Source organism: Procambarus clarkii, chromosome 65 (assembly GCF_040958095.1).
Source record: "Procambarus clarkii isolate CNS0578487 chromosome 65, FALCON_Pclarkii_2.0, whole genome shotgun sequence".
Lineage (NCBI taxonomy): Eukaryota > Metazoa > Arthropoda > Malacostraca > Decapoda > Cambaridae > Procambarus > Procambarus clarkii.
Genome location: NC_091214.1, coordinates 17,786,810 through 17,805,837, shown reverse-complemented (window position 1 = coordinate 17,805,837; position 19,028 = coordinate 17,786,810). Strand labels below are relative to the sequence as shown.

The following is a 19,028-nucleotide window of genomic DNA, read 5'->3' as shown; positions in this document are numbered from 1 at the left end:
TGTATCCTGGCCAAGGAGGATTAACTGGGCGCTAATCCTTAACTGTAGCCTCTGTACACCCAGCAGTGAATGGGTTCTGGTTGTTAAACGATTTACCGGGTCAAATTCCAGGTAAAATTTGGGTTAAAAATCTCCCCGAAACGCTATGCGTGCTAATGGCTTTTCAAGAATGTATGTACAAGAATGTATGTAAAAAAACGTTTGAATAATACATTTAAAATTTTCTTTAGTCAGCCATGCTAACATTTTCTATCATAATAAAAGAAAACCAAATACAATTATAAAATCAAGGGGTGACTATTCATTTCAATTTCAAGACTTCCAATTTTCGATATCGGAAATCATATTACTGTGAAATTTTATATATCCAAGATAGAGAAGACAAAATAATTTAATTTAATTTTTTATCTTAATTTTTAACCCACATTTATAAATAAAAAAAATAATCAGCGATTAATTTTGACATTTATATTTTGTACTACACAATTAATAATAATAATAATAATAATAATAATAATAATATAATAATTCATTATGTCGGGGGACAGGAAGCCAGAGTGTATTCATACACATTAGGACGGATAAGAACGGATAAGTTTTAAAGGTTTGTAGATTGGCAAATCCAGCGTACTTTAATAACGTTAAATCTTTCCAACATAGTTTGTCTGTCGTTATATCGCGGGGAAACTCGCCACGATAAAGTAAGCATTTATCTTAATATTTATAATCTAATCTGAATATATGTATAAATAATCTTATCAGTATAAATTATCAATTTCTATCACAGTTATCATCAATTAATCATATTTGCTTGCCTATAAATCTTACTTGAATAATATAACTAGTTTAATTTATATTAACTAGATAAACTTTCAGCAGCCTGAGGGCAGCAATATCCCAGGAACATCAACTAAATTTCGGAGACTTGAGGCAAAGTGAAATTCACACCAGTTACTTCATCTATCATCATTCTATTATGCAGGAAGAACCGCACGTCTATGGGTCATCCAATAATGTTAGCAGACTTCTAGATGTTACCACTGCTAGGCTTAGGCTCGGCTACAAGTACCTCTGGGAGTTTGTAACATCTGCTGATGTAGATTTGACTAAATGTAAACTCTGTCAGCAGAACTTTCGCATAGTTTGCGTCAAAGCAAGAATGTGTGGTTCAGATCTTTTTGAAGCTAGAACAAAACCAGTGTTCATTCAGTCATTGTGCTGTAAATTTTATCATTTAATCTATTGTATAAAATACAATGCTGATGTGTCTAAATACCAATAGGTACATTGTGCTTCTTCAATCAATAACTTTGTTTACCTTTAAGAAAAGTACCTGTATCTACAACCCATTAGTATAGGCAAGAGAATCTTCAGCTGGCCATGTTCTCAGTTAAGGATTAATTTTTTTTTTAATAGTACATGCCCTTTATGTTGCATTCTTATATTTGTATTCCTCATATCATAATCAATCCCTGGTATTTAACCCACAAGGCGAACAGAGGCTTCAGATGAAAAGAATGTGCCCAATCGTCTCTGTTATCACCCAGCGAGCGAGCTTTGGAGCCTCAGTTGTGAGTCCAAGACGTAGACCACCACGCTACAAGTAGCCTAAGATTTGAAGTAATTAAACACATTCTCAATTTGTAAACAAGAGTTGATTACAATATCAGACTTACATAGATGATCTCCTGGACCAGCATTTGCGAGTCACTTACGAAACCTCTGCATCTTTCCTCAACTGTATCGGCTTAGTTTTCATTTCTTAAATAGTTTAAGAGCTCCGAAACGGTACGAGGTTGTTTATAACCACAATAACCCCGGGTTATGAAGTTCCCCGAAGCTCGTTTAATAGATTCAGACTACGCTGCCATGCCTAAGGAAAGATGCACTGGTTTTGTAAGTAAATGCTTATAATAATAATAATAATAATAATAATAATAATAATAATAATAATAATAATAATAATAATAAATACCTGTAATAAATTGTCATCCTCACTTTCGTGGAAATAAACATTTCATTCGCCAGGGGCAAGATTCACGAAAGCACTTACGCAAGCACTTACGAACGTGAACATCTTTCCTCAACCTTTGACGGCTTTGATTACATTTATTAAACAGTTTACAAGCATTAAAACCTCCCATTCAACTGTTGTTATTGTTATAAACAGCCTCCTGGTGCTTCCGAGCTCATTAACTGTTTAATAATTGGAAACCAAGCCGCCAAAGCTTATGAAAAGATATACAGGTTCGTAACTGTTTGCGTAAGTGCTTTCGTGAATCTGGCCCCTGGATTCTAGGAGATTCGTGTAACAGGGCCAGCCTTTAACCTCACTGGTCAAAGGAAATGTATATGTTTATCTCTCAGAATGTTCGGTAATACGTTTATTGCTTGTGATGTGTGTCTATGTGTGTATTAACACGAAGTACTGAACGGGGTGAGAATAGCTTGAGCTACCGCATCCCTTTGTGAGTAGTTTACCTCAATAAACTTATTTCAATTTCAATTCAATTTCACTGGTCAAATGCTGGTCGTTATTAAGTAAAACTACAGACCAGAGTTCTGCTGTGTAACCTTCAGATCAACTCCTCAAAGTTCTAGAACGTTCGATCGTTTAGATATCACGGCTCAAGGATACTGTACCTTTCGATGCTACACTGCAAGCTCTGACTTACGCCGCCACCACCTGCTATCTTCTACCCACTGAGTAATTCCCTCAACTGACGGAGAAGCAGGATATCGTCAATTAGGCATAAACCCCGAAAATGGATCCCCAGTTATCAGAAAAGGAGGGATAAGATTTACGTTAAGTGTGGAATGAAATCAAAGTACAAAGGGATTATCTGAGGTATTAAATAACTGCTTGCAGGCTTGCAGAGGTTACGGGCTATTCATGCCCGTGCCACCTCTTGGGTGGCTTAATCTTTAACTTTATCTTGCAGAGGGTGGTAGTCCCAAGTCTGGGGCTTGAGCCCATCAACAGAGAGAGGTCACGACCTTTCCGTAGGGTGCAGTCGCACCTCCACAGATCTCCAGTATTAGCTCTTGATACTGGTAATGGCTCAAAAGGACCACTACTTACGGGCTATTCATGCCCGTGCCACCTTTTGGGTGGCTTAATCTTCATCAATCATCAACAGAAAGTATAATACCATTGGGGGGGGGGATTCCACTAAACAAAATTGATTCAACAAAGATGATCAAAGAAAATAAAACTTAATACACCCTATCTGAACAATTCCTACCTGAATATTTTCCTATCTGAGACAATTTGTAATTGACTACAACCAATAATGTGGATTACCTTAAATACCAGAGTTAGGCCAGTTGTTCAGCCATGCCTCTGGAGAGATGTTGACCCCAGAATGTCTCAACCCACACTGACTGATCTGTGAGGTCACTCACACTGACCTCGTGAGAGGCTGACCCTAGCTCAGTTGCCAAATTAATCTTTGAAGAAGATTATTAACTAAAATCCAGTATTAGTCACTGAGGGTAACTTATTATTCCAAAACAATTGGGAATTATCTAGATACTCGAGCCAGGCTAATTGCACTATTCGCAACCCATCCTCCGAATTGACAGTACGCTTTAAAATTAAGTGTAATAAGTACATTTCCTAAGTGTTATACGTAGTACATCGTTATATCTGGGAGTTATGATTAGTAAGAATTTAAAACAAAAGGATCAATGCATAAATGTTCGTAATAAGGCAAATCGGACACTTGGATTTATTAATCGCAGCGTTAGTAACAAGACACCTGGTGTGGTTCTCAAGCTATATCTTGCTCTAGTTAGGCCCCATTTAGATTATGCAGTTCAGTTTTGGTCGCCATATTATAGAATGGATATAAATTCACTTGAACGTGTCCAGCGTAGGATGACTAAGTTAATTCCCCAAATTAGAAATCTTTCATATGAAGAAAGATTAACAAAGCTTAAGTTGCATTCACTGGAAAGGCGAAGAGTTAGGGGTGACATGATAGAGGTTTACAAGTGGATGAATGGACATAACCGGGGGGATATTAATAGGGTATTAAAAGTATCAACACAGGACAGAACACGAAACAATGGATATAAATTGGATAAGTTTAGATTTAGGAAAGACTTGGGTAAATACTGGTTCAGTAACAGGGTTGTTGATTTGTGGAACCAATTGCCGCGTAACATTGTGGAGGTGGGGTCCCTCGATTGTTTCAAGCACGGGTTGGACAAGTATATGAGTGGGATTGGGTGGTTATAGAATAGGAGCTGCCTCGTATGGGCCAATAGGCCTTCTGCAGTTACCTTTGTTCTTATGTTCTTATGTTCTTATGTACATAATTGCACTTACGGGGCTGTTACATTTACCCATCCCCCCTCCCCCGATTTAAGTCTTCTCGTTTTCTGTTAGGAAACTTGAAATTTTAAGATAAAATTTTAATGTTCAACTGCTATAAATCAGTTTTAATTTTTCCGGATTTTCTTTGTCACTTTTATTAAACAATAGATATTTTATACAAAATTTGAAAATATCCTGAGTTACTTTACAATTTATTGAAATATTTTGATTTTGTTTTATTTGTTTTATAAAACTGTAATACCAATATAACTATAGGTTAAGTAATAGTTATAATTAAGATGCAATAAAATGCTTACTACTAATTTTCATGAATTAACACACAAGCTGGGTGATACATATTTTCAAAGTACGAGATATCCTTTTCTTACTGAAGTCACATGCTTCTTTGATATCATACGAAGCTTATTCTTTATTCTTAATTGACGTTAATTTTAACATAAGTACTTAACCACGATTGATTCTTCCTTATATTGGTTTAAAGCCTAAATTATTCTCTTAGTTTGATGACTCGACACAGGATGCAAGTGGCGCTACCGTTTTCTACACGAGTCTAATCCCTTGGGAGAAGAATGACCCAAGCCTGTCAGTCAGATCACTATCAACTAACTCCATATTTTTTTTTATAAAAGGCTTATCCTCCCTTCTAGTGAACATTTCATGTTAGATTTATGGTCTTACTATATTAGCAGTTCTACTGTTACATTCGAACTGCGGACCCCCACAGGTGTGAAGCGTGGAATCTTTCCTTATTAAGATTACTCAATAGCCCGGCCGATACGCGCCAAACATACACCGAAACTACTATGTTGCTACAACGTTCGAACATATTTTAACACCTTCTAACCAGTTATAACAACCAATATAGCAAGTTGTAACAACGTTCTAATACCTCATAAGCACGTTAAACCAAGATGTAAGAACTTTATTACAAGTTGTAACAAGCGGAAAATAGAGACAGTTACGGTTTGTGTTTCCAGGATAGAGTTTAGGCCTCGCACGCATGGGATCCACAGTTCGAGCCTCCTAGAGCCCAAGTGAATGAAATTACACACACTAATCCTAGGAAAGGTATATGTTTATCTCTCAGAATGTTCGGTAATACGTTCATTGCTTGTGATGTGTATCTATGTATGTATTAACACGATGTACTGAACGGGGTGAGAATAGCTTGAGCTACCTCATCCCTTTGTGTGTATTTTACCTCAATAAACTTATTTCAATTCCAATTTCATACTAATCCTGGTCCGGTGATAGAGCCTTACTTTCTCTGTGGTGATCTCCGGAGGGTACTCAACGGTGATGGACATGGCAGCAGAATTGGGGCCGCCAATGCCGTTGTCAGCGGTACAGAGGTAGGTGCCCTCCACGTGCCGGTCGACGCCCTCTATCGTCAGCGTGTTACCCTGCAGAAGCAACACCAGGGCCACTGGCTTAGTCAGGCAGGGAGGGTAGAAATAGCCTAAGCTACTCTATCCCTTTGAGATGTATTTTATTTGTCAATAAACGTACTTGAAGTCAGTCAGGCTGGTTGCAAGTGTATGTTATTTGAGTCAACACTAAGATAAAAATTTCATCAAACTTAACCTAACCTATTTAACCTATCCTAACACAACCTAACATAACTAAGTCAGTAGTTCACGTTCCTAATATAATAGATTATTATTGTTAGAAAATAACCAATCCGGAGAACAGGAACCATTCCTTCTCAACTGGTTCAATACTAACAACATTAATCTAATAGTAACAGAAATGGATGACATAGCAATGTTAGAGACAAAAGATTTGGACAAGATTTGTATATTTCAGGAAAATATTTGGCTTCTTAGGCAAATCTACCATCAATTAGGTACATTAACCTCAAATGAAGTGATTCTCTCACAAGTCGAGCCTGGCCTCGGGCCGGGCTAGGGGAGTAGAAGAACTCCCAGAACCCCATCAAGCAGGTATCAAGCAGGACTGACCTCTTCTGTGGAGAGGCCTGAGGGCAGAGACCCCTCCTGACGGGACCAGCGAATAACAGGCTCCGGATTGCCCTGGGCCTTGCACTCTAAGGTCACGGTGGTGCCCTTGGCTACATGCTGCTCTGGAGGGACGAGGGACTCGATGGACGGGGCAAACTGCACGTCCAAGCTGTGTTTGAGCTCGACGGGCGGCTCCAGCTCGAACATACAGAGGAAGTACCCGGCGTCACGGGGACGGACAGGGGAGATTGTGAGACGGGAGCCGTCTACGGTGATGCGACGGTCCCTGGTGACCTTTTCTGTTCCAACAGACACCAGCTTGTCCTTGCCTCCGTCGGTGGCGATTTTCTTGATGATGAGCTTGTTGGTGCCTGTAACAGAGAAGAAGCAGAAGTGCTAAGCTTGAATGTCAGCTTGTGGAGCCTACAGTGGTTGAAAGTGGGTAAGCCTTGTTAAACAAAAAGATAACTGTCTGTGAAAGCATGGGATAAATATATTGTTTTTCTGAATATTTAAGTATGACAGTAATTTACGTTTTACTATAGAATTTAAAGATAAATTATCTCAACAAGCTTTCCGCAGATGTAAATTGCTCAGCTTAGAGAATGTTGTGGTCCAGATTTTGAACCCATTTTGCTATACAAAATTGTTGTTATACATTAACTGCGTGATTAGCTTATCAAGACTGTAACTTGCTTAGCTAAATGCATTTTTTGGTTCAGTTTCTGAGCCTGATGGCCCTGATTCACTTCCTGAGGGTTCAGTTCAGTTCCTGATGTGACTATTAATTTTCACCACCCCCCACATGATGGGTATGGGGTTTACTACCACCCCACAGGATGGGTATGGGGTCTACTACCACCCCACATGATGGGTATGGGGTCTACAACCACCCCACAGGATGGGTATGGGGTCTACTACCACCCCACAGGATGGGTATAGGGTCTACTACCACCCCACAGGATGGGTATGGGGTCTACAACCACCCCACAGGATGGGTATGGGGTCTACAACCACCCCACAGGATGGGTATGGGGTCTACTACCACCCCACAGGATGGGTATGGGGTCATACCCATTCTCCCCAGGGAACAGTGAATCATCGGTTTAATGACCCTTGACTTGAACCTTGTTAAGTATTATCTGTTGATGTAATCCTTATGTATTTGTTGTCTGAGGTAAGGATGATATTTTTTCCTTAGTGGCTGAATATGTTGGAGGGGCTAGATATGGATCTAATAGATTCAAGCCGGCAATCTTAGCGACCCTGGAAAATTACCTAGGAATTATCTACTGCCTGTACACCATTAAGAATTGTATTTGTTTCTAATTAGGTGCATGACGCGTGAGGTATTTGTGTATGAGGCACAGGTGTGTGATGTATGATGGAACAAGATTGTGAGGTATGAGTATACGGCGAGAGAAAAAAAATATTGTCCAGTTACCCCTTGAAATTACACGGAAACCAATCCCACAGGGGGTACTTTCCTATCTCAACCCCATGAGGGCCAGCTTAACCATCTTCCTTATCCCCATAAGGGCCAACTTAACCATCCTCCTTATCCCCATGAGGGCCAACTTAACCTTCCTCCTTATCCCCATAAGGGCCAACTTAACCATCCTCCTTATCCCCATGAGGGCCAACTTAACCTTCCTCCTTATCCCCATGAGGGCCAACTTAACCTTCCTCCTTAACCACCCGCCCCTAACACCCGAGAACGAATAACTTACCTGGGTTCTCAGCATCACAAGGCAGGATGACGGACTGGCCGACCTCTACGGTGAAGGACTGAGGTCTCGCAAGGAAGTTCGGCCTCACTTCCTCCACCTCGTCCTCCTTGTAATCCTCGTAGTAGCTACTGCCGTCGTCGTTGTAGCTGAACTTGTTGTTGTAGCCCTTGGACAGTCCTGTTGGAGAGACGGACATTAGCTCCTGGGCACCAGACACTGTTAACGACAGCTGATAACTCAGGAGCACCAGCAACTGCTGCCGTTTTTCGTAAGGACATTCCAGTTGTCCGGATCAGAAACACTGCATTTAGGCTTATTGAGTTTCCTCGCCCCCTTCCCAACATTAGAAATGACTGATCTTCCCCAGGCTACAACCCACGACAACTGCCTATCTCCCTGGTACCTATTTCACTACTAGGTGAACAGCGGCATTAGGTAAAAGGAAACGTGCCCAACCGTTTCCACTCTGCACGGGTCCCTTGGTTATGAGACGGGGACGTAGACTACTGCTCTACAGGACGCATGAGTTTGTATTAATAGCGAATCACACTAATGAGAATAACATGTATATTCATAACACATATACTCCGAGGGGTATACTCTGAGAGGTATACTCCGAGAGGTATACTCTGAGAGGTATACTTTGAGAGGTATACTCCGAGAGGTATACTCTGAGAGGTATACTCTGAGAGGTATACTCCGAGAGGTATACTCTGAGAGGTATACTCCGAGAGGTATACTCCGAGAGGTATACTCTGAGAGGTATACTCCGAGAGGTATACTCCGAGAGGTATACTTTGAGAGGTATACTTTGAGAGGTATACTCCGAGAGGTATACTCCGAGAGGTATACTTTGAGAGGTATACTCTGAGAGGTATACTCTGAGAGGTATACTCTGAGAGGTATACTCCGAGAGGTATACTCTGAGAGGTATACTCAGAGGGGTATACTCTGAGAGGTATAATCTGCGTCTCAGAGTATATATATACACTGAGAGTTAACTTGAGTCCTGGACTATGTTCAGAGCTAGTGTAAATTAATTGAGGTCATACCCAGATCAACCCTCAAGTGGTTGATCAGTGGACACTTGTGGCGGCCTTAATAACTCCCTAGAGATTGACAGGACTTAGGTTCAACACCAAAATCAAATATCTTAAGTTACCTTAATCATCAAGATCCTTTGAACAAGGTCAGGGTCAACATGGTCCTTTGAAGATAGCCACCGCTGCGGAGGTCATCTTCCCGTGACCCCAGCGTGTGGCTACAGCTACCGAGGTCTTTCACCACCAACCAACATTATCGTATTGATTCTGTTTCTATATTTTCCCATTTTTTTAACTGTGAAATGTTCGCTTGAAATGGCTGCTCCTGCCCTTTGGCCAGATTCACGAAACAGTTACGCAAGCACTTACGAACCTGTACATCTTTCCTCAATCTTTGGCGGCTTTGTTTACAATTATTAAACAGTTAATGAGCTCCGAAGCACCAGGAGGCTGTTTATAACAATAACAACAGTTGATTGGCAAGTTTTCATGCTTGTAAACTGTTTAATAAATGTAACCAAAGCCGTCAAAGATTGAGGAAAAATGTACACGTTCGTAAGAACTTGCGTAACTGCTTCGTGAATCCGGGCACTTAGCATTTAGATTACATCTAACTCGTGGGTGTAGTTACCGAGGTGTAGTTACAGGATGAGAGCTGTACTCGTGGTGTCCCGTCTTCCCAGTACTCTTTTTATTCACATCAATACTGTGAAACTACTGATGGGTGTATTTTCCTTTGCTTTCTCACTTGCTCCAATCCTCTAGAACTGTTCACCTAAGGTAGCTTTCTTATGCTATCTCGGACCCTTTGTTTCCTTTGCTTAAAGCTATGGCCTCTCCTGTTCTTGAAGTTGATGGTTTGAAATATTCCTTCTAATCTGCTTTTTGTAAGATTTTTGTTAGTATTTTGTATATTGTGATCATATCTCCTCTTTTTCCTTGTGTGGGTGTGTGTGTCTCTCGAGGATCTGCATCATTGTATTGAACATGTTGCAATAGTGCGCTTGTTGCAGACATTTTGTCCTTTTTCGTCGTATTGTTCCCAGACAAAAATCTTTGAGGCTCAACTCTCGCTGTTTTCCAGCTTTTGTTTGGTAAAAGCTCTTTGAAGGTAGATTTTTAGAGGCAGAGAGATAATCTTCAAAGGTAGATTTTGAGGTGCAGAGAGACACTCTTTGCATGTTTCTGTTTGTCCTGGATATATGAACTTTATTAAATTAACCTTCAAAGTGAATATAAGTATTAGTTGATTTTATTATTCAGTCTTTTTAGTGTTTATATATCAATTTGGTTTGGTTGGTTAGTCCTCGATAATAGTCTATTATCCTATTATCGAGGACTTCCCAGCCATTGGTGGGACTGTCCATCGAATCACTCAACCATTTACTAATCAGACGTAATGGTGCTGAAGCGAATCACTCATCTCTTGTGTCACGCTCAGTGACACCATATCATTGGGTCATCGCCGCCCAGACCAGAGCCAGCAAAAATAATTCAGCTGGGACAGCCCAGTGGTGGAAAAATAGCTAAAGCCTTGCTCCATACTGCACCGTCACAATGATAGCTAACCTTGAAGCTGTTCGTGCCCCCCCCCCCCCATGCAGGGGGACATTCTTTTAACAGTATCAGTGTCTGTCTCTGGCACACGTTTTGATCCAGTGATCCTCCATTGCCATAGCAGCCCAATTCCCAACGAGTAGAAGTGTATTTGCAACACGCCAAAGCCGACATACATGGCGTGCACTGCAGAACCTTGAATAGTTGGCATACAAGTTAACGATATCATCAAGAGGAGCCTTGCTAGAACTCAGTGCCCAGCAGTGAGAGAACCTCGTTTTCAAACGCGCCAAAACCCTGAAGATCCTGTGCTTTTCCCAAATAGTATTACAATATAGCCGATGGAAAAACACACACAGCTGTTTGTGTTTATACAAGAGTCTATACAAGTGTGTATCCTCTCTGACTGACACCTATATACACTTAGGGCTTAGTGTATATTGCATGTGTGGTTAGCCACAGCATGTGCTGTGGCTAACCAGAGGGAAGCAGTAAAATCAAACAAACAAAGGCAACTGTAACATCTGTACACATTTGTTCTCATAGCATCTGAGACACTTGGCCCCTGGGGCAAGGGTGCAAAATGTTTCCCTCGAGGAACTGGGTTCTAAGCTTGTTGACACTACAACAGACCCAAGAGTTGCCATTTATCGGTTTCAGCGCCTCAGTGTAGCGGTCCAGAGGGGAAACGCCTGGCGTGTCTTCAGTTCTTGGCCGCAGAGACAAGAACTGAAGCTTCAGGAGATCCACAGCTTTTAACCTTTCATTTTATTCACCAACTTGCAACTCTCAAAAATGTCTAATAAGGCAATATAAAATCATATTATTAGTAAAATAAAGATGGTAAGAGTGCTGGAGATGAAGAACCACATAGCGGGAGAACTGAGTGTTGTGAAAGAAGTTCCCGTGTCGTAGTGGTAAGACACTCGCCCGGCGCTTTGCGAGTGCTTTGGTCTGGGTTCGTATCCTGGCCAGGGAGGACTGATTAGGTACCAATCCTTAACTGTAGCCTCTGTTCACCCAGCAGTGAATGGGTACCTGGTTGTTAAAAGATTTGGCGGGTCGTATTCCGGGGAAAAAAATAGGATTAAGGATCTGCCCGTAATGCTATGCGTGCTAGTGGGTCAGTCTAGTTACATACAGGTACTCATAGCTACACAAAGCTTCCTAGCATTAAGTATGTGATGAGTAAATATTATATATTTACTCACTATTATTATATATTTATATTAGTATATATTTACTATTAGTATAAATATTTTAAAATATATAAAATATTAAAGTACATACATATTTATATTAAAGAGTAAATATATAAATATATTTACTATTTATTAGTATATATTCACTATTAGTATATATTTACTATATTAGTATATATTCACTATTAGTATATATTTACTATCATTATATGTTTACTCAATATAAGTGCTGAATGTAAAACATGAAAAAACATAATTTTACTCCGAAATAATATAAATTTATAACGTTATTGGGTCCATCTAATTACCCAAATCCAAAACAGTGTCGCTTGGATCGTCGACTTCTTGTGGCGTTACTTGCCTCTTAGTTTCGTCTAATGTCGTTACAAAATTCGTTATTTCGGAGTAAAAATATGTTTTTTCATGTTCTATATTCAGCACCAACATTATAGTGAGTAAATAAATCATATTTCTTCATTACTTACGCAATGCTAGGAAGCTTTGAGTAATTAGACCCAATTTCTCACCCTCTGAGGTTTGAACTTTCCCAATATCTTGAGGTTATCTTGAGATGATTTCGGGGCTTTTAGTGTCCCCGCGGCCCGGTCCTCGACCAGGCCTCCACCCCCAGGAAGCAGCCCGTGACAGCTGACTAACTCCCAGGTACCTATTTACTGCTAGGTAACAGGGGCATTCAGGGTGAAAGAAACTTTGCCCGTTTGTTTCTGCCTCGTGCGGGAATCGAACCCGCGCCACAGAATTACGAGTCCTGCGCGCTATCCACCAGGCTACGAGGCCCCCTCAAAGACAGACAGACTGTCGCCACCCAATTCCTGTGTGAACTGACTCTATTTGTAGTGAACTTATTAAATAAAACCATTTATGGGTTAACACCTGGATATTTGTGATCTAAAAATCCCTTCTAATGCTTCGTATATATATGTTTATTAAATGTTTCAAGCTGCAAAAAAGATAATCATTTATATGATTATTACTTCATATTTATTATTATTAAACTGGATTAAAGTTAATATCATTATTCATATATTGGACAAGAGTTTACATTTATACACAAGCAAAAACTTTAATTAAAAAAATGTTTCGTATTTTTTTTATAATTGTCAAGTATTATTTATGTACACAAGTTAATCAAACTGATATTTTTAATTACAACTCATATATTGAATAATATTAAGGAAAAAGCCTATTATGTAATTAAGAGCAGATTTAATCAAGTTTAGCTTTTTAAATTTTAACATTGATAAATCATAAAAATCAGGAGGGAAAATATATAATTTAATATAAAAGAAAAATCAGAAAAATAAATGAAATGTGACAAAAATAAATATGACACAAATTTGCATAACGTCCGTATTTTAGTAATGCTGTGTGGTAAATAACTCAGTTAATTACACAATATATAAACATAGAGGTAGTTCCGCTGACATAACTGGTTCACCAGCCCCACCCCCCTCACTCAGCACACCATCTTCAGCTATAACACTAAAAATAAAAAAAACATTTAGGCCTAGGGATGAAGAAAATACTGTTCGCGTAAAAAAAGTCAAACAATTTATTTATTTATTTAGAGAGAGAGAGAGAGTGTGTGTGTGTGTGTGTCCCCGTGGCAAGACACTCGCTTGCGTTCGTATCCTGGCCTTGGAGGATTTACTAGGCGCCAATCCTTAACTGTAGCCTCTTTTACCAAACAGTAAAATGGGTACCTGATTGTTGAACGATTTGGCGGGTCCTATTCCGAGGAAAATCAGGATTAAGAACCTGCCCGAAACGCTATGCGTGCTAGAGGCTGTACAAGAATGTAAGAACTCCTGTATATAAATAAAAAAAATACATAAAATATACAAAGATTCTTGTTGACCACCTCGGTGCATGGTAAAAGGTGTTTTTGTGACTTTGTCTCTCTCTCAACATCCTCTTTCCTTCTGGAAAGGAAAACCATAATACTGTTGTTGTCATTTCCATCCAGACAAGAAAGCTGCCGAGCGGGTAAATATGGAGCGTTATTCGTTCCTTTATCTGTCACTGCGACGCGTCTGCTGGGTAAAGGTGTCCTGCTATTAGGATGGCTTCCACCCCTTCAAGGTGAAGCTTGGGCTTCCCTAGTACATCACACAACGTTCACTCTTCTTCAAGGTGAAGCTTGGGCTTCCAAAGTGCATCACACAACATTCTCTCTACTTCACTCTCAAAGTCGCGTTCCCCCGCAGCACCACACAACTTACAACATTCTTTTCTACGAAAAGCTTGGCTTGCTCGTTACACAAATACACACACAAAACCTGCCAACTATAAAGAAGACAGTACTGCGGACATGACTGTCGGCGCCGTGTGTGTGATAAAGGAGCCTAGCGGGTTCGGAAGATCTTTATCTCACACCCGTTGGTTCTCCCCATTGTCTTCTTGACGAAAGAGCGATGGCGCCTTGGCGTTTGGTTCGTTAAAATGTCTCATGTTAAAGAATTTTTGGGAAAAAAATATATATAGATAATGTATTGTCATGTGCAATATTTTCGTGTGTAAATGTAAGAGAAAATGATTTCTGTCAGCACGAGGTCTTTGATATTTTGTTTACCACTGAATAATAATAAATAATAATAATAATAATAATAATATTTATTTACGCAAGAGTGTATACATATCATACATGAGCAGTGGATAATTATTAGATAAGAAAAATATAATAAACGAAGGCACTAATACACAGGGCGTTTTGGTCATTGTCCTGGGAATGGAAGCTTGTTATGTTAATTCCAGCTGGGGCCCCTTTTGCCCGGACCAAATGCCAAGTACCAAACATTCCCCACGACGCCACCCACAACAGTTGTCTGACTTTCTGGTACACATTTACTGCAATGTTACAGAGCCTCGGGCCAAAGGAAAAGTGCCCGAACGTCTCGCCTGCGTTTTAATTAATCCCGGGACCAATTGGCTGTTAAAAACGGCATCACTGGTCACTAGGATTCATGTTAAATGTTTTATGACAAATTTAATGAATATTGCTTATAATTAGCTGGAGGGTGATTATATTTCAACATCTATGACAGGAAGATGTCTGTCTGAGGTTAGAGGCCAGACGTTTGGGGCTAAACTCACTCAATTTTGCACGGTGATTGCTGATAGCTAGGTAACCAACATGGAAGGGTATGGGACGATCCCATTTTTCAGTTAAGATGTAAGCGGTCCCATATCGACCCTCGTGAAATTGACAAAGACTCTGGTACCGGCTCGACCCGCAAAAACAAAAAATTCAAACCAATTGTTTGAGTTGCGAGCGTTGGTATAAGTTGGGACGCTGCATGATAGTATGTGACCATTTGGTCACCATTTGGTCCGGGAGACATATCCCGTCACGCAGGGTGCAGTTGCGCCTCCACAGATCTCCAGTATCATCTTTTGATACTGATAATGGCTCAAAAGGGCCACCACTTACGGGCTATTCATGCCCGTGCCACCTCTTGGGTGGCTTAATCTTCATCAATCGATCAATCGATAGTGTTCCGACTCCAGGTGCAACCTTGACGGCGCGCGGACGTCTGAAAACCTGCTCCGCCTGGGGACCACATGGGGGCTGCCTAGGGCCCGCTTAGGACCTGTCTGGGGGCCGCCGGGAAACGTGACAATTTTACCCATTGGGTCTCGATAGTCAGGCGTTCTTCTTCAATGGTCTGGATTGTTGCGACGCCCGGCGCACCTATTCCCCGGACTCACAGGGAAGTTGACAGATTTTTAACGTTTACTGGTTGGTTCTTCGGCCGGAGAAACGGTGTCCGGCGCCGAAGCCTAAACCCCCAGCACCGGCCGAGAAGTGCCGGGGGTTGGCGGGTTTTGATGCATTCCCGGTGTGCCCTCAGGGCATAGTGGTCAGCTGGCTTCTGCTCTGCCCACTCCCAAAGGAGACTCTTTGCATTTTTGCATAGCTGGGGTCAAGTTTAAGAGTTTTTGCCTTGACTATCCAGTGTTTTTTTTTGTGGGGCCGATGCTTGCCTTCCTGAGGGACTCCTGGGGCGCCCCAATTATCTTCCCATCAATGTGTTTATTCACCGCAAGGCGCATTTGTTTCCACCTACAGGCAACGTTAATTTAGTCGTACGGCTTTACGTTTTACCCTTTAAGGGTACGCTGGGGCACCGCTGCCGTCGCAGCTCCTTAGCCATCAAAATCGATATGTTGATGTTTTAAATTATGACATGATGAAATTATGATGACATGATGAAATTATAATGACATAATTCAAAACGTGTATGAATTATGTGTTCCCATTTATTATTGTTATTTCTCATATTTTTTTTAGCACAGCAAGAAAACCAATATGATACATAAAACCAGAAAGATGAGATTTAGACTAGAGATAACATGATTTTATAAAAATTTGAACCTCGCTGTGTGTGTGTGTTTTTGCAGTGATTCCCTCTGTGTTTGAGCAATAATCGCAGCAAATTTTCTTCAAAGACATTGCATCAAATTATGTAAGTGCTCTCAAGTCTTCAGTCAGGTTCTACTATAAAACCCTTCACTACCTCTATGGGCTCTTACGGGCTCACCATAGCCCGTGCTGCTTAAAACTTTTTGTTCCAAGTAGCGAGTCTTAAACAACAACAAACAACTCTGTGAAATTCACTTAGACATTGTTATACGTTTTGTCTACTTTTATTGTGTAAGAAGGTTTAATTATAATATCTTTCACATAATAACTCACACTTTACCTATGACGATATCATATTTACATATTTACATATATCATATTTACCTGAGGGCCATTAATACTAGTGGCCTCGACGAGGACAGGAAGCTGGCGGCTTGTCAAAAGTCCCTCCCCCCCCCCATCATTTGCCCTTATGATCTTTTCCAGCTGTATCTTAAAACCCAGTAGAGTTTTGGCGTTTACTGCTTCGGCGGGTAGGCGGTTCCACGGGTTTACAACCCTATGGGTGAAAAAGTATCTCTTCAAACCTATTTTTTTCATATAAAAAGGTCCAGGTAGTACAGTAAGGTTCGTTCTCGACTCACAACCGAAAATTCAGGGTTCGAATCCTGGGCGGGATAGAAGTAGTTGGGCGCATTTCCTATCACCTAATGCATTTGTTCACCCCCCTAATCACTTAATGCACCTGTTAAGTATGTACTCAGGAGTTAGTGACCTTGTTGTAGAGTTGCACCCTGGGCGGGGTCAGTAATTCGACCTTGGGGGGGGGGGGATCGATATAAGCCTAACGTGTATGAATACACTCTGGCTACCTGTCCCCCGACACAATGAATTATAACATATCTTTATCACATATGTAACTCTTGTATATATCTCAAAAAAATCTTAGTATATTATACAAGTTCCCCATCAAACCAGAACTAGTTGTACATACGTTTTCTATAAAACAGTGACTGTCATATTTTCTTTTAGCATAACATGGGTGGCTAATCTAAAATTATGACACCGTTTAAACCTTGTTCTGAGAAATGTTGACATTAATAAGCTAAGTTGTGACTGTGCATGAACTATTAAAAATGTATCTTAAGTGTCTATCCTCGCACTAATTGCACTCTGCCCTATTAAGCGAGCATACTTGGTAACAAACAAAAACATATAATAAACTACTGTATAATATTCTGGATTTTTGTTATATAAAAAAATGTATTAACACATGAAATCCCTTTGAAGGGAATCTTCCATTCAGTCAAGATAAACTTGATTCAATGAAAATACAACTCGAGAATGAATGCATATAATTGTGTAGGTCTATGGGATAGAATACAGCTAAATGTAGTCAGCTCACAACCTATTAGACCCGAGTTCGATTCTTGGGCAGGACTAAACGTCTATATTTTTTATTATTTATATATACAAGAGTTGTTACATTCTTGTACAGCCACTAGTAAGCGTAGCGTTTCGGGCAAATCCTTAATCCTGTGTTCCCTGGAATACGACCCCCGCGAAGAATCGTTTAACAACCAAGTACCCATTTTACTGTTGAGTTAAACAGAGGCTACAGTTAAGGATTTGCGCCCAATAAATCCTCCCCGGCCAGGATACGAACCTAGGACAAAGCACTCGCAGAACGCCAGGCGAGTGTCTTACCAATACGCTATGGAGACTGGTAAAATATACCATTTTATTACAAATAATAACAATACTATTTTGTTTATTAAAAAATAACATTAAGTAAGGTTTATAATATATAAACATACAATGTTTATATAAAAAAGTGGTAGACTTTTTTCATAAAATATATAAATTATTTAATTAGCAAGTACAGTACATTATATTTACACTGGGCGCAATTCCTTAACTGTAGCCTCTGTTTAACGCAACAGTAAAATGTGTACTTGGATGAAAAAACGATTCTTCGCGGCAGGGGATCGTATTCCAGGGACCATAGGATTAAGGACCTGCCCGAAACGCTACGCGTACTAGTGGCTGTACAAGAATGTAACAACTCTTGTATATATCTCAAAAAAAAAAAAAAAAAAAAAAAAAAAAAAAATATATATCATGTATTGTAAGGTATAATCTTATGCTCGATGTAAACAGAAAATTTATTCGGTCTCTGATTACGTGTATAAATCTAAAGCGTCCTTGCTGGTTGATCAGAAAGTTATTGTGGTGGATTTTATAACCATTTAGAGGCCGAAAGGCCTTTAGCTTTTGCTGTTTTAACGGCCCGTTGATGCTGTTGACATCATGGCGGATGCTTCATATCTAAAATGTTTCCAACATTGATGCTCATTGCGTAAACATCAACATTAATGTGACTCGTTGACTCCCATTCCGGGATTTCTGATCCCATGTTTAACCTCAGTTCACCTGATTTACAAACACCTGTAAATACGTAAAAGAATCCAGGTTCAAGTTCAAGTATGTTTATTGAGATAAGAAAGAAATACAGCTCAAAGGGATAGAGTAGCTTAGGCTATTTCTACCCTCCTAGAATCCAGGTCTGAAACCATTAGTGTTTTACCTGACGTGAACTGATGAATGAAAATGTGCCGTGGTTGATCTCACTATCGGGGGCAGTAAGCCAGTTATTTTTACCGCCGGTTTACTGAAGTTTCCCCTAAACTACCGAGTTTACCGAGGTTTTCCCTTTCCCAGGATGCACCCCAATACAGATTTTTATTATTATTATTATTATTATTATTTTCTACCACAGACGTGGCCACACATTAACAATGCTAACCAG

General features: G+C 40.2%; 1 protein-coding gene across 3 annotated transcripts in view; it reads right to left on the bottom strand.

Moving 5' to 3' along the window:
* LOC123771151 (protein amalgam) overlaps positions 1-19,028 on the bottom strand; it is a 156,199-nt gene that overhangs the window by 43,527 nt on the left and 93,644 nt on the right. For all 3 annotated transcript variants that reach the window (XM_045763593.2, XM_045763595.2, XM_045763594.2), the window contains exons 3-5: positions 8,034-8,210; positions 6,304-6,674; positions 5,605-5,745 (exon numbers count right to left, since the gene is read on the bottom strand). In XM_045763593.2, the coding sequence (XP_045619549.2) occupies positions 5,605-5,745; positions 6,304-6,674; positions 8,034-8,210 (689 nt within the window). The remainder of the gene's footprint in view (positions 1-5,604; positions 5,746-6,303; positions 6,675-8,033; positions 8,211-19,028) is intronic.